Source organism: Balaenoptera borealis (genome assembly GCF_965194805.1).
Source record: "Balaenoptera borealis genome assembly, chromosome: X".
Taxonomy (NCBI): Eukaryota; Metazoa; Chordata; class Mammalia; order Artiodactyla; family Balaenopteridae; genus Balaenoptera; species Balaenoptera borealis.
In genome coordinates this window covers 7,898,392-7,914,284 of record NC_138881.1, presented here as the reverse complement: position 1 = coordinate 7,914,284, position 15,893 = coordinate 7,898,392, and the positions used below count along the sequence as shown (strand labels likewise).

Below are 15,893 nucleotides of genomic sequence, written 5' to 3'. Positions count from 1 at the left end.
AGTAATTCTTTGAATCAAAGTATAAATCTTAGAAATGGTTGAAAAGCTAGACGGCCATATTTCCCCCCAAAGTAGGAGAGAAGAAATCAAACATGGCGCCCAGCCAATTCTGCCTGCCCACCTCCATCAACTCAAGCAGAGAATTTATTTTTGGAAGTAATGGAGAGCACTGAGAACATGTGAGATTTCAAGATCCCGGTCTACTTCTGAGATTTGAAGGAATTAATTTTCAACTCCACAGAGAAAGAGGTTTAGCAAATGGCAAAGTGCATTCCAAATGTCTTGAGCTGCATTAAGTCAATCGGGCAAGAGAGTGGGAGAGGGAGGAGGAGAATAAAGGGATTACGTCTATCTTCCAAGAAGAGTTCTAGCTTGAATGGTCCTCACACTACCCCTAATGTGCATCTTGGCAACTAACTCCCCCTCACCTGGGCTTCTGATCTGGCGATGACCCATAGTCACCGTGGTAACCACTGAATTTGGGTAGAAATTAACCCTTTACCCCAACTAAGATTTGTATGTGGATCTGAAGCTTGGAGTGCCATGAAGGCAAGCGCCTGGTCTGTGCTTCACTGCTGCATCCCCTGGGCCTGGGATATTCCCATCACGGAAAGCCCACAAACATCCTCTGTAATGTGTTCCTAAGATGCATTGGAAGATGATAACTTAATCCACAATGAGATAGCACTTCACACCTGCTAGGAGGGCTATAATCCAAACCAGATAACAACTGGGGTCGGTGAGGATGTGGGGAAACTGGAACCCACATACACTGCTGCTGGAATCTCAAGTGGTGCAGCCGCTCTGGAAGAGAGTCTGGCAGCTCCTCAAAAGGTTAAATATAGAGTTGCCATGTGACCCAGCAATTCCCCTCCTAGGTATCTACCCAAATGAAAACATATGTCCACACAAAAACCTGTAGACAAACGTTCAAAGCAAAATCATTCATAATAGCACAAAAGTGGAAGCAACCCGTGTTCCTCAGCTGAGTGGAGAAATGAAATGTGGTCTATCCAGACAATGGAATGTTATTTGGCCATGAAAAGGAGTAAAGTACCAATCTATGCTACGACACGAACGAACTTGGAAGACATTACACTAAGTGAATGAAGCCAGACACAAAAGTCCACGGATTGTATGATTCCATTTACATGAACTGTCCAGAACAGGGGAATCTGCAGAGACAAGAAAGTAGATTCGTGGTTGCCTAGGGCTGGCAAACTTGGGGGGAAATGGGGAGTGACTGCCGATGGGTACAAGGATTCTTTGGGGGTGATAAAAATGTTCTAGACATTCACAGAAAGACAGACAAGATGAAAAGGCAGAGGGCTATGTACCAGATGAAGGAACAAGATAAAACCCCAGAAAAACAACTAAATGAAGTGGAGATAGGCAACCTTCCAGAAAAAGAATTCAGAATAATGATAGTGAAGATGATCCAGGACCTCAGAAAAAGAATGGAGGCAAAGATCGAGAAGATGCAAGAAATGTTTAACAAAGACCTAGAAGAATTAAAGAACAAACAAACAGAGAGGAACAATACAATAACTGACATGAAAACTACACCAGAAGGAATCAATAGCAGAATAACTGAGGCAGAAGAACGGTTAAGTGACCTGGAAGACAGAATGGTGGAATTCACTGCAGCGGAACAGACTAAAGAAAAAAGAATGAAAAGAAATGAAGACAGCCTAAGAGACCTCTGGGACAACATTAAACGCAACAACATTCACATTAGAGGGGTCCCAGAAGGAGAAGAGAGAGAGAAAGGACCAGAGAAAATATTTGAAGAGATTATAGTCGAAAACTTCCCTAACATGGGAAAGGAAATAGCCACCCAAGTCCAGGAAGCGCAGAGAGTCCCATACAGGATAAACCCAAGGAGAAACACGCCGAGACACATAGTAATCAAAGTGGCAAAAATTAAAGACAAAGAAAAATTATTGAAAGCAGTAAGGGAAAAATGACAAATAACATAAAAGGGAACTCCCATATGGTTAACAGCTGATTTCTCAGCAGAAACTCTACAAGCCAGAAGGGAGTGGCATGATATACTTAAAGTGATGAAAGGGAAGAACCTACAACCAAGATTACTCTACCCGGCAAGGATCTCATTCAGATTCGATGGAGACATCAAAAGCTTTAGAGACAAGCAAAAGCTAAGAGAATTCAGCACCACCAAACCAGCTCTACAACAAATGCTAAAGGAACTTCTCTAAGTGGGAAACACAAGAGAAGGAAAGGACCTACACAAACAAACCCAAAACAATTTAAGAAAATGGTAACAGGAACATACATATCGATAATTACCCTAAACATGAATGGATTAAATGCTCCAACCAAAAGACACAGGCTTGTTGAATGGATACAAAAACAAGACCCATATATATGCTGTCTACAAGAGACCCACTTCAGACCTAGGGACACATACAGACTGAAAGTGAGGGGATGGAAAAAGATATTACACGCAAATGGAAATCAAAAGAAAGCTGGAGTAGCTATACTCATATCAGATAAAATAGACTTTAAAATAAAGAATGTTACAAGAGACAAGGAAAGACACTACATAATGATCAAGGGATCAATCCAAGAAGAAGATATAACAATTATAAATATGTATGCACCCAACATAGGAGCACCTCAATTCATAAGGCAACTGCTAACAGCTATAAAACAGGAAATCAACAGTAACACAGTATTAGTGGGGGACTTTAACACCTCACTTACACCAATGGAAAGATCATCCAAAGAGAAAATTAATAAGGAAACAGAAGCTTTAAATGACACAATAGACCAGATAGATTTAATTGATATTTATAGGACATTCCATCCAAAACCAGCAGATTACACTTTCTTCTCAAGTGCGCATGGAACATCCTCCAGGATAGATCACATCCTCGGTCACAAATCAAGCCTCAGTAAATTTAAGAAAATTGAAATCATATCAAGCATCTTTTCTGACCACAAGGCTATGAGATTAGAAATGAATTACAGGGAAAAAAACGTAAAAAACACAAACACATGGAGGCTAAACAATACGTTACTAAATAACCAAGAGATCACTGAAGAAATCAAAGAGGAAATCAAAAAATACCTAGAGACAAATGACAACGAAAACACGACGATCCAAAACCTATGGGATGCAGCAAAAGCAGTTCTAAGAGGGAAGTTTATAGCTATACAAGCCTACCTCAAGAAACAAGAAAAATCTCAAGTAAACAATCTAACCTTACACCTACAGGAACTAGAGAAAGAAGAAAAAACAAAACCCAAAGTTAGCAGAAGGAAAGAAATCATAACGATCAGAGCAGAAATAAATGAAATAGAAACAAAGAAAACAATAGCAAAGATCAATAAAACTAAAAGCTGGTTCTTTGAGAAGATAAACAAAATTGATAAACCATTAGCCAGACTCATCAAGAAAAAGAGGGAGAGGGCTCAAATCAATAAAATTAGCAATGAAAAAGGAGAAGTTACAACAGACATCGCAGAAATACAAAGCATTCTAAGAGACTACTACAAGCAACTCTATGCCAATAAAACGGACAACCTGGAAGAAATGGACAAATTCTTAGAAAGGTATAACCTTCCAAGACTGAACCAGGAAGAAACAGAAAATATGAACAGACCAATCACAAGTAATGAAATTGAAACTGTGATTAAAAATCTTCCAACAAACAAAAGTCCAGGAACAGATGGCTTCACAGGTGAATTCTATCAAACATTTAGAGAAGAGCTAACACCCATCCTTCTCAAACTCTTCCAAAAAATTGCAGAGGAAGGAACACTCCCAAACTCTTTCTATGAAGCCACCATCACCCTGATACCAAAACCAGACAAAGATACTACAAAAAAAGAAAAGTACAGACCAATATCACTGATGAATATAGATGCAAAAATCCTCAACAAAATACTACCAAACAGAATCCAACAACACATTAAAAGGACCATACACCATGATCAAGTGGGATTTATCCCAGGGATGCAAGGATTCTTCAATAAATGCAAATCAATCAATGTGATACACCATATTAACAAAGTGAAGAATAAAAACCATATGATCATCTCAATAGATGCAGAAAAAGCTTTTGACAAAATTCAACACCCATTTATGATAAAAACTCTCCAGAAAGTGGGCATAGAGGGAACCTACCTCAACATAATAAAGGCCATACACGACAAACCCACAGCAAACATCATTCTCAATGGTGAAAAACTGAAAGCATTTCCTCTAAGATCAGGAACGAGACAAGGATGTCCACTCTCACCACTATTACTCAACATAGTTTTGGAAGGCCTAGCCACGGCAATCAGAGAAGAAAAAGAAATAAAAGGAATACAAATTGGAAAAGAAGAAGTAAAACTGTCACTGTTTGCAGATGACATGACACTCTACATAGAGAATCCTAAAAATGCCACCAGAAAACTACTAGAGCTAATCAATAAATTTGGTAAAGTTGCAGGATACAAAATCAATGCACAGAAATCTCTTGCATTCCTATACACTAAGGATGAAAAATCTGAAAGAGAAATTAAGGAAACACTCCCATTTACCACTGCAACAAAAAGAATAAAATACCTAGGAACAAACCTACCTAGGGAGACAAAAGACCTGTATGCAGAAAACTATAAGACACTGATGAAAGAAAGTAAAGATGATACCAACAGATGGAGAGAGATACCATGTTCTTGGATTGGAAGAATCAATATTGTGAAAATGACTATACTACCCAAAGCAATCTACAGATTCAATGCAATCCCTATCAAATTACCAATGGCATTTTTTACGGAACTACAACAAATCATCTTAAAATATGTATGGAGACACAAAAGACCCCAAATAGCCAAAGCAGTCTTGAGGGAAAAAAAACGGAGCTGGAGGAATCAGGCTCCCTGACTTCAGACTATACTACAAAGCTACAGTAATCAAGACAATATGGTACTGGCACAAAAACAGAAACATAGATCAATGGAACAAGACAGAAAGCCCAGAGATTAACCCATGCACCTATGGTCAACTAATCTATGACAAAGGAGGCAAAGATATACAATGGAGAAAAGACAGTCTCTTCAATAAGTGGTGCTGGGAAAACTGGACAGCTACATGTAAAAGAATGAAATTAGAACACTCCCTAACACCATACACAAAAATAAACTCAAAATGGATTTGAGAACTAAATGTAAGACCGGACACTATAAAACTCTTAGAGGAAAACAGGAAGAACACTCTTTGACATAAATCACAGCAAGATCTTTTTTGATCCACCTCCTAGAGTAATGGAAATAAAAACAAAAATAAACGAGCGGGACCTAATGAAACTTCAAAGCTTTTGCACAGCAAAGGAAACTATAAACAAGACGAAGACAACCCTCAGAATGGGAGAAAATATTTGCAAACGAATCAACGGACAAAGGATTAATCTCCAAAATATATAAACAGCTCATGCAGCTCAATATTAAAGAAACAAGCAACCCAATCCAAAAATTGGCAGAAGACCTAAATAGACATTTCTTCAAAGAAGACATACAGATGGCCAAGAAGCACATGAAAAGCTGCTCAACGTGACTAATTATTAGAGAAATGCAAATTAAAACTACAGTGAGGTATCACCTCACACCAGTTAGAATGGGCATCATCAGAAAATCTACAAACAACAAATGCTGGAGAGGGTGTGGAGAAAAGGGAACCCTCTTGCACTGTTGGTGGGAATGTAAATTGATACAGCCACTATAGAGAACAGTATGGAGGTTCCTTAAAAAACTAAAAATAGAATTACCATATGATCCAGCAATCCCACTACTGGGCATATACCCAGAGAAAACCATGATTCAAAAAGACACATGCACCCCAATGTTCACTGCAGCACTATTTACAGCAGGTCATGGAAGCAACCTAAATGTTCATCGACAGACGAGTGGATAAAGAAGGTGTGGTACATATGTACAATGGAATATTACTCAGCCAAAAAAGGAACAAAATTGAGTCATTTGTTGAGATGTGGATGGATCTAGAGACTGTCATACAGAGTGAAGTTAGTCAGAAAGAGAAAAACAAATATCGTATATTAATGCATATATGTGGAACCTAGAAAAATGGTACAGATGAACCGGTTTGCAGGGCAGAAGTTGAGACACAGATGTAGAGGACAAACATATGGACACCAAGGGGGGAAAACCGCGGTGGGGTGGGGATGGTGGTGTGCTGAATTGGGCGATTGGGATTGACATGTATACACTGATGTGTATAAAATTGATGACTAATAAGAACCTGCTGTATAAAAAAAAAAACAAACAAACTAATACTAAACTTTCTTTGGGTTATTTGTATGGAAATTTGTTAATATAAATGTTTCAGACATTACATGAAATTCCTAAAAATCTTATATGTTCTGGTATAATGTTATAAGTCATAATTCTAGTTATTACTTTAAAATGTATATCTCAGAAATAACTAAATTTCCTTGTCAATTGCATTATTACGAACTTTCATCAAATCTTTAACCGAGGTCATTTTTAAGTCTTTTGTCATTTACAGACAGTTCTGGGTTTACTCTGACGCTTTTGCAAAAATGTTCCTATAAAAGGGTTTCATCTTCAAGGAATTCATGGAAAAGACTGACAAGTACAGGTTTCTGGTAACTGTACTGCTGAACTGAATGAATAAGCATTTTCAGAACTCTAATGGAAAACTGATGAACTCATAAAAGTGCTAACAAAAGATCAAGATAAAAAAAAATTAATTACATGGGACTGAGTGAACTGATGAGGTTGATTATAATTTTTGTGACTTTCTGTTTGAATAAAAAAAAAAAGTTAAAAAAAAAAAGTTCTAAAATTAGATCGGGGCGATGGTGGCACAACTCTGTGAATATCCTAAAAGCCATCGTATTGTACCCGTTAATGGGTACACCCCATGGAATATGGATTATGTCTCACTAAAGTTGTTATTAAAAAATAGTAACATCTTTTCTTCTCAATCAGAAGGGATAAAAATCAACCCTATTTCTTCAGCATGATCAAGACATCACTCTCAGTAAGAAAAATAAAGCCAAACAAAAGGCTTTAAAGAAAATACATACATCGTGCACATGAAATAGTGGGAAAGGATTTTCCAAGTGAAGTTTGAACCCTAGAGCTAGAAAAAGCCAAGCAGCAAGTGGCACTCGTAGTAGCCACGACGACGGTCAGGACAGACGCTGCAAGGTGAGAGCTCGGACGTCCCCCCGCACCAGCCACAGGGCTCCCAGCCGTCCCCCCACACCAGCCACGGGGCTCCCAGCCAGGACCCGCCCCTGCACCCACCTCCGACTGTTTCACCAGCAGCTCCGACCACTTCTGCCACAGTGGACACTTGTCCCTGTCCTCAAACGTGGTCTCATTGGAAGTCCAGCAGCACTGCTCGTGGCTGTACCAGAAGGCCGACAGGCAGATGCCCTCCTTCAGGTCTGTCATCCAGTCGACGGCAAGATCGATGACCCCGGCCAGGGTGCCTGGAAGCAGCGAGAGCCACTCAGAGGGACGGCCGGCGTGGGCCAGGGCAGCACGTGCGCCCGGAGGGCCAGGCGGCGGTGCCCGTGCCCCGGGCTGCCACTCAGAGGGACGGCCGGCGTGGGCCAGGGCAGCACGTGCGCCCGGAGGGCCAGGCGGCGGTGCCCGTGCCCCGGGCTGCCACTCAGAGGGACGGCCGGCGTGGGCCAGGGCAGCACGTGCGCCCGGAGGGCCAGGCGGAGGTGCCCGTGCCCCGGGCTGCCACTCAGAGGGACGGCCGGCGTGGGCCAGGGCAGCACGTGCGCCCGGAGGGCCAGGCGGAGGTGCCCGTGCCCCGGGCTGCCACTCAGAGGGACGGCCGGCGTGGGCCAGGGCAGCACGTGCGCCCGGAGGGCCAGGCGGCGGTGCCCGTGCCCCGGGCTGCCACTCAGAGGGACGGCCGGCGTGGGCCAGGGCAGCACGTGCGCCCGGAGGGCCAGGCGGCGGTGCCCGTGCCCCGGGCTGCCACGCACCCAGGAAGCCTCTTTCTTCAGTCTTGAGGTCACCTGAGCGAGTGGCAGGGCACCAGGTGTGGCAAAGGTGGTGCCCAGCCCAGTGAGACACAAAGGCCAACGATACGCTGTCCTCGGGGGGCTTTGATCGGGCGGGAGGGAGAGACCCGCAGCGCTGAGCCCACCGCAAGCCCCTGGGGCCAAGCGGCTTTCAGAACCCAGCCCTTCCGAATCTTAGAAACAGGGTACCTACACCCTATACATCATGTAACCCCCTCAGCGGCTTCTGGGGCAGGATGCTGGGATCACACACATGAGTATCCTCCAGGAAACCTGACGGTTCAGACAAAACGGAGACAAAACAATTTATAACAGCCTGGTCATTGAAATAAAGTTTTGCCACCAAATGGAATCCAGCTTGAAAAATCTCACTTGTTAGAACTTTCTGGATTTTTAAAAAATTATGGATAAAGGACTGAGGAGCTACATAAGTAAATAACTATCTTAAAGGCCGATAGAAGTGGGATAAAATCGAGTGTGCAGTGGGTCAGAGAAGGCCATTTTAGGTCTCCTTCTAGAATAACCCATTCCAGTCTTTTACGAAGGCAGGGAATACTTTTGGGCTACCAAACTTTTCACACTTTTACTGGATCCTCATAACAACATCAGTTCCCCACCGGCATCAACACCAAAGGCAGCCATACACCAGCCTCAGGCGACCTGGCCTTGCCACTCTCCTGGTTCCATCAGCAGTCGCCCACTGTTCTAGCCAGAACACCCGAATCCTCAGCAGCGCACAGGCTCTGACCGCCGTTCCCACGTTTCTCTCCAGGCTCCTCTCTCTCCATCACGAATCCCACACCCTGCCCACACAGTGTTCCTTGGCACACCAGGCCCTCCTCTCTGCACCACCTGAGATAGCACTGTCCTCTCCCAACCCGGCAAGCTCCTATTTATCTTCCAGATGCTGGCATTTATATCACCTCCTTCAGGAAGGCTTCCCTGATTTCCTAAGTCTGGGCTAAGTATACTTCCCAGGCATTCCCCCATCACCATACTTACCACATCCTGATATGATCAATATTTATATATATGTGTATACACACACACACACCCCACACACGCACACACACACACTCCAACTAGTCTATAAGGGTGGGGGGAGTCTCTTGTCTGGTTTGTGTGCCACAGTGGGGATCAAGCCAGGTGTCTAGACCCTGTTTCCCCTTTAAGTGGGCAAGGGCCATTGTTGTATTCACATCAGGTACATAGCTGGAACTATATATCCATGTTGAATGAATGAGAGCAACAAACGAGTGAAAATCAGAAAACTCAGGTCCATCCATTCACTCAAGGGCTATTTATTGAGCACCTACTTACTACGTGCCACGTACTGTTCCACACCCTGGGGTACAGCAGTGAACAAAGCAAACTCAGGTCCCTGCCTTCATGGAATCTCACCTTGTGCGAGAAGACACTAGACTGAATAAGTAAGTAAATGAGGGGCTCCAACAGAAGGTGGTAGGTGCTAGAGAGGAGAATACAGCACGTTCCAATGGCAGCCATTTCCTACAATGGTGCAGGAGAACGGTCGGACAGGTCCTCAAAAAGTTAAACAAGGAGTCACCACCTGACCAAACACTTCCATTCCTAGGCATCTGCCCGCGAGAAATGAAAACATATACCCAACACAAGACATGTACGCAAATGTTCACAACAGCATATTCACAAAAGCCAAACAGTTGCTGAACGGAGAAACAAAGTGTGGTCCACCTACAATGGCAACAAAAAGGAATGAAGTACTGACACACGCGACAGCATGGATGAACCACGGAAACGTTATGCTGTAAAAGAAGCCAGTCACAAAAGACCATATATTGTACGATTCCATTTTATGAAATGTCCAGAATAGGCAAATCTACAGAGACAGAAAGTAGATTAGCGGTTGCCCAGGACTGAGAGGAGGCTAGGGGCACTGGGGCTGATAGCTAAAGGGTAGGGAGGTTCTTTGGGAGCTGATGAAAATGCTCTAAAATTGGCCTTGGTGATGGTTGCAAAACTCTGTGAATACACTAAAAACCACCAAGTTGTACACTTTAACTAGGTGAACTGTTTGGTATGTGAGTTATAGCTCAATAAAGCTGTTACATACATACACACATACATACATATAGTGGGCGCGGGCGACGAGGCTCAGAGAGGGAGAGACGTACTTCTAGAAAAGGTGGTCAGAGAACACCTCAAGCAGATGACATTGGAACAAAAACTGCCTTGTGTGGAGCAACAGCGACACCCAGTGGTGGCTCCTGGTTAATGCCCTGCAGAGGAGCCGCAGCTTTTGGGCCTCTCCGTCTTGGGCATCGGAATATAATGTCTGGGCTGCCACTAAGGAGGTGACAGGCCAGACAGTGGGACCCCTGGGGCTCGCCACTGGGGAACGGGAAGGTGAATGGGGCAGTTTTCTGGCTTTCCTTCATCCAGATCAAAAGAACACTTTAGCCACCTTCACTGCCAAGATCACCCCTTTCTTGTCTCCCTCCTATATTCACCTGCTGATGTGACCATGGGATCGCCCTTCTCCAGTGGTCCTCACCCCTGGCTGCACATTAGAATCACAGGGGAAAGGGGGCTTTACTCAGTGCTAGGGTGTCATCTCCAGGGGTACTATTTAATTGAAGCCTGGGCAGCAGCATTTTTTTTTAATTCCCCAGGTGATTCTTCCTGAAAGAACTGATGGAAATCGGATTAACAGTGAAGCCCGATGGTCGGTATCTGACTTGTTAAAGACAGCCCGACAGGGATCTGAGATCAGTTGATAAATCTATGCTGTGTGACTCCAGCAGGACGCCAAGACATCTACTCTGATTCCTTCATTTTCCGTATTCATCCCTCCTTCCCAGGAGCCAAGAATAACACAGGGTATACAGCTTTATAAATCTTTTCTAAAGAAACACATCAAAATTCGCAGCAAACTACCCTCCCCGCCCCCCCCACCTACCTTTAAAGGTCTTCATAGAGCCAAACGAATGGGTGGCAAAACGCCGTATGTCCATGAACTCGAATTCCCTCCCAGCATTGCTGCCAATATACACCGGGCGCGCCGCTGGGAGGGGAAGGACAGGGCGGGGGGGAGGGGCGGGCAGCTGCTGTGACCGGAAGGACTGCCCCTTCAGCTCTCTCCTGGGCCCTTCAGGACATGCCAGGCAGGGAGTCCCTCCCTGGCAACCAAGCCCCTCCTACCGCTGTAGGTGTAACGAGTGACAGGGCGGCCAGAAATCCAAGTCCTCTAATCACAAAATCTTACTCTATGCCCCGCAGGTGCTCTGCAAGTATGCACTATATTCAACCTGTATCGCACAGCCATTCTCTAATCAGTCCTATCACCACAACTAGCGTGTTACTACAGGCAGGGGGGTTTTCTTAAGGGAATCTCTTTAGCATGATCAAATTTTTTTCTTCTGAGACATTAACCTTCACAGCCTCCTAAAAGGAAGTAAGTTTCAGGAAACAATTTCCACGGAGGGCTGGTGCATTTGCTATTAAAAGGGGAGGTGTCCCCTCCAGATACTCATTCGTTCACTCTGGAAACAGCTACTGCTCACAAACACGGTGTTGGGATTATACAAATGAAGGACACGGAGTCCCTGAGGGCCAGAACAACCCATGGGCTGGAGGTACCTCCCCCGGGCCTACCTCAGACCCTGTGGTGTCTCGCGTTACAGTGAGCGTCTCTCGATGTTTACAATTCATCTCAGGGCCTGCCGGTGTTAGTAAAGGCCAGTCTCATAGGATGTTTTATTTTTAGAGATCAACATGTTCCCGTCCTTTCTCGCCTTCTACAGGGCCAAGTACTATAGAATGTGAAATGTGTGCTTTCAGTAAAATCCAGCATGGCAGTAAACCTCTGTACAGTGTGGAAAGGGCCAACCCGCTCTCTCGGTACCGCTCTCCAATGACCGCACCTGGGCCCGTCCGTGCCTTGGGGCCTTCTTGCTTTACTGATGATAGATTTATGTTAAGTGCATCGTCGTGCATTGTGCTCTTAGGTATTTGAAGGAACAACCCCCTCGCATGAAGAACAAGAGAAACACCCCACGTACCCGCCAGCAGGCCGATGAGCAGCATTACCGCCCATCCCGACCAGGCGTCCAGCAAGCTCTTGATGAACTCCCATATGGACTCCTTGCTCTTGCTCGTTATCTAGAAACAGAAAGACATTGGAGTTGGCATGGATACACCTTCCAATTCATGCTTCCTTCTCTGAAACTGTTTCCTCAGGCCACACGGTGATTGAGAAAACGAATATAATGAAGCAACTAGACTGCCACTTACGTGATTCTTTCAGTTACCTAGCACAATAGTTAAATGGGCTTTCTAGTTCACAGAGCTATAAAGATGGCATAACAGTCTCCAAAGAATCCAAAAAAATTCACTTAATTAAAAAAACCTCACTAAGTGTGATTTGATCTTTTATTATTTCAAAGCCATTCTGAAGGAAGACATCACTTCGGTGTCACCGTTTTGAATACAAATCACTATTTTAGCTTAAATCGTAAATTTTGTTCACAAAAGACCCTCTTCGACAAAGACTTCAATTCCTTCTTTCATTTTCCAGGCTACATGTTAACAACAAGAACGAACTTACTTACTTTCTTTCTTCCTTCCTTCCTTCCTTCCTTCCTCCCTCCCTCCCTCCCTCCCTCCCTCCTTTCCTTTCTTTCCTTCCTTCCTTCCTTCCTTCCTTTATGGCTGCGTTGGGTCTTCGTTGCTGTGCACGGGCTTTCTCTAGTTGTGGCAAGCAGGGGCTACTCTTCGTTGTGGTGCACGGGCTTCTCATTGCAGTGGCTTCTCTTGTTGCGGAGCACAGGCTCTAGGCACGCGGGCTTCAGTAGTTGACGCACGTGGGCTCAGTAGTTGTGGCTTGCGGGCTCTAGAGCGCAGGCTCAGTAGTTGTGGCGCACGGACTTAGTTGCTCCGCGGCATGTGGGATCTTCCCGGACCAGGGCTCGAACCCGTGTCCCCTGCATTGGCAGGTGGATTCTTAACCACTGCGCCACCAGGGAAGTCCCAAGAACTTTCTTTTTTAATGGAAGTATAACTGATTTACAATGTTAATTTCAGGTGTACAGCAAAGTGATTCAGTTATATATATATTCTTTTTCAGATTCTTTTCCATTACAGGTTATTACAAAATATTAAATATAGTTCCCTATGCTATACAGTAGGACCTTTTTGTTTATCTATTTTATATATAGTAGTGTGTATCTGTTAATCCCGAACTCCTAATTTATCCCTCCCCCACCCCCTTTCCCCTTTGGTAACCATAAGTTGGTTTTCTAGGTCTGTGAGTCTATTTCTGTTTTGTAAATAAGCTCACTTGTACCATTTTTTTAGATTCCACATATAAGCAATATCATATGATATTTGTCTTTCTCTGACTTACTTCACTATGATAATCTCTAGGTCCATCCATGTTGCTGCAAATGGCATTATTTCATTCTTTTTTATGGCTGAGTAATATTCCATTGTATATATGTACCACACCTTCTTTATCCATTCATCTGTCGATGGACATTTAGGTTGCTTCCATGTCTTGGCTATTGTGAATAGTGCTGTTAGCTTTGTGCAGTGGCAGTATCACAGCCAATGAGGTTTATCCGAGGCGTGATTACTGCTAATTGTAAATAGTGCTGCAATGAACATTGGGGTGCATGTATCTTTTCGAGTTAGAGTTTTCTCTGGATACATGCCCAGGAGTGGGGTTGCTGGATCACATGATAACTCTACTTTCAGTTTTTTAAGGAACCTCCAGGGGACTTCCCTGGTGGTCCAGTAGTTAAGATTCTGTGCTTCCAATGCAGGGGGTACAGGTTCGATCCCTGGTGGGGGAACTAAGATCCCAAGTGCCTCGCTGCCAAAAAACCAAAACATAAAAACAGAAGGAACCTCCATACTGGTCTCCATAGTGGCTGTATCAATTTACATTCCCACCCACAGTGCTAGAGGGTTCCCTTTTCTCCACACCCTCTCCAGCACTGTTGTTTGTAGATTTTTTGATGATAGCCATTCTGACCAGTGTGCGGTGATACCTCGTTGTAGTTTTGATTAACAGCAAGAAGGCTGAATGAGCCAGCCTGGATCACGCTTTCCAGGCAGATGGTTACATCTAAACACGTTGTAAGAGGACCCCTTTGCCTCCCTGTGTTAACAGAATCCTACATTCCTGAGATCATCATTCCCCTCATGACCCTTTAGAGCAAGGGTTGGCAAACATTTCCTGTAAAGAGACGGAAAGTAACTATTTTCGGTTGGGCAGGTCAGATGGTCTCCGTGGCAACTACCGGACTCTGCTGCTGTAGCACAAGAGGAGCCATATGGAGCGTGCGCATGCGCGGGCAGGGCTGCGAGCCAAGGAACCGGCGCAGAGCCGGACACGCGCTGCGCTGGATTTGCCCGAGGGCCACAGTCCACGACCCCTGCTCCGGACGGAAGGGCGCCCCAGCTCCCCCGTTCCTCCAGGTCGGAGCCAAGCGGCTGCGTCAGCTTCTCGACGCTACCTCGCTCCCTACACATCTCTCTGCCTCCTTCCCTGTCAACCTGCGTGAAATGATGCGACACAGTCACACTCTCGACGGCACTGCCCCCTCAGCGCACCCTCGGAAGCTGCTCTCCCTCGGTCGCCGACAGCCCCCTCGCGGCTGCTTCGTCTCCGACTTGACCCCTCCGCGGAGGGGGCCCCGTCCTCGCCACTCTCTCCCCCTTTCACTTGTGGCCACTCTGCTGGCTGCCCTCCTTCACCTCTACCTGCTTCTTCTAAGCATCGGTCACTGACCCCCAGCCCGCCCCCCGGAACCCGCTAAATCTTGGCACTGCTCCGGGGCCCAAATGCTCCTGACCCCTCTCTCTCCACAGACCCAGGCCACCTGGGCCGCTTCTAAAGCTTCAGCGCCCACTCGCACGCCAAGGACCCCCCGTGCTCCACCAACAGCCCTGACCCTGCCCTTGAACTGCACAGGGTTCTCTCGCCTGCCGACCACCTCCAGCCACAGGCTGGACAAACGGCTCAGACTTACAGCGCCTGAAACCGAACTCAGTGGCCTCCCCCTGAAATCTGCCGCGTCCCTTTTCTCCCCTCTCGTCATCCAAGGCATCACCCTCTTCTGACCACGGCCAGGGCGTCATCCTGGCCCCACTACCCGCCTCCATCCTGGCAACGGCTCCTGTGAAGGATCTGGACCCCAAGCCTCTCTCCGTCGGCACTTCACTGCCCTCTGTCAGATCTTCTTCCTCTTTCTCCTGAGCTCATTTCCAAGCTTCCTGTTTCTCCCCTGGCAGTGCATCTCTCTTGTATCCTGTGGCCATGAAAAAGAAATCCAGGGCTTTCCCGGTGGCGCAGTGGTTGAGAATCCGCTGCCACTGCAGGGGACACGGGTTCGCGCCCCAGTCCAGGAAGATCCCACATGCCGCGGAGCAGCTAAGCCCGTGCGCCACAACTACTGAGCCTGCGCGCCACAATTACTGAAGCCCGTGTGCCTAGAGCCCATGCTCTGTAACAAGAGAAGCCACCGCAATGAGAAGCCAGTGCACCACAACAAAGAGTAGCCCCCGCTCGCTGCAACTAGAGAAAGCCCACGCGCAGCAATGAAGACCCAACACAGCCAAAAACAAACAAACAAACAAGTAAATAAGTAAATAGGAAATCCAGGGACTTCCCTGGTGGTCCAGTGGTGGTGAGTCCACCTTACAATGCAGGGGAAGCGGGTTCGATCCCTGGTCAGGGAACTAAGATCCCACATGCCGTGGGGCAACTAAGCCCACGCACCACAACTACTGAGCTCGCGCACCTCAACTAGAGAGCCCACGTGCCATAAACTACAGAGCCCACGTGCTCTGGAGCCTGTGTGTCACAACTAC

At 45.8% G+C, this 15,893-nt stretch overlaps 1 protein-coding gene across 5 annotated transcripts in view; it reads right to left on the bottom strand.

Moving 5' to 3' along the window:
- The window catches only part of CLCN4 (chloride voltage-gated channel 4), an 89,498-nt gene that overhangs the window by 29,509 nt on the left and 44,096 nt on the right, over window positions 1-15,893 (bottom strand). For all 5 annotated transcript variants that reach the window (XM_082375619.1, XM_082375616.1, XM_082375615.1 and 2 more), the window contains 2 exons: window positions 12,080-12,179; window positions 7,303-7,490 (listed from right to left, as the gene is read on the bottom strand). In XM_082375619.1, coding sequence (XP_082231745.1) covers window positions 7,303-7,490; window positions 12,080-12,179 — 288 coding nt within the window. The remainder of the gene's footprint in view (window positions 1-7,302; window positions 7,491-12,079; window positions 12,180-15,893) is intronic.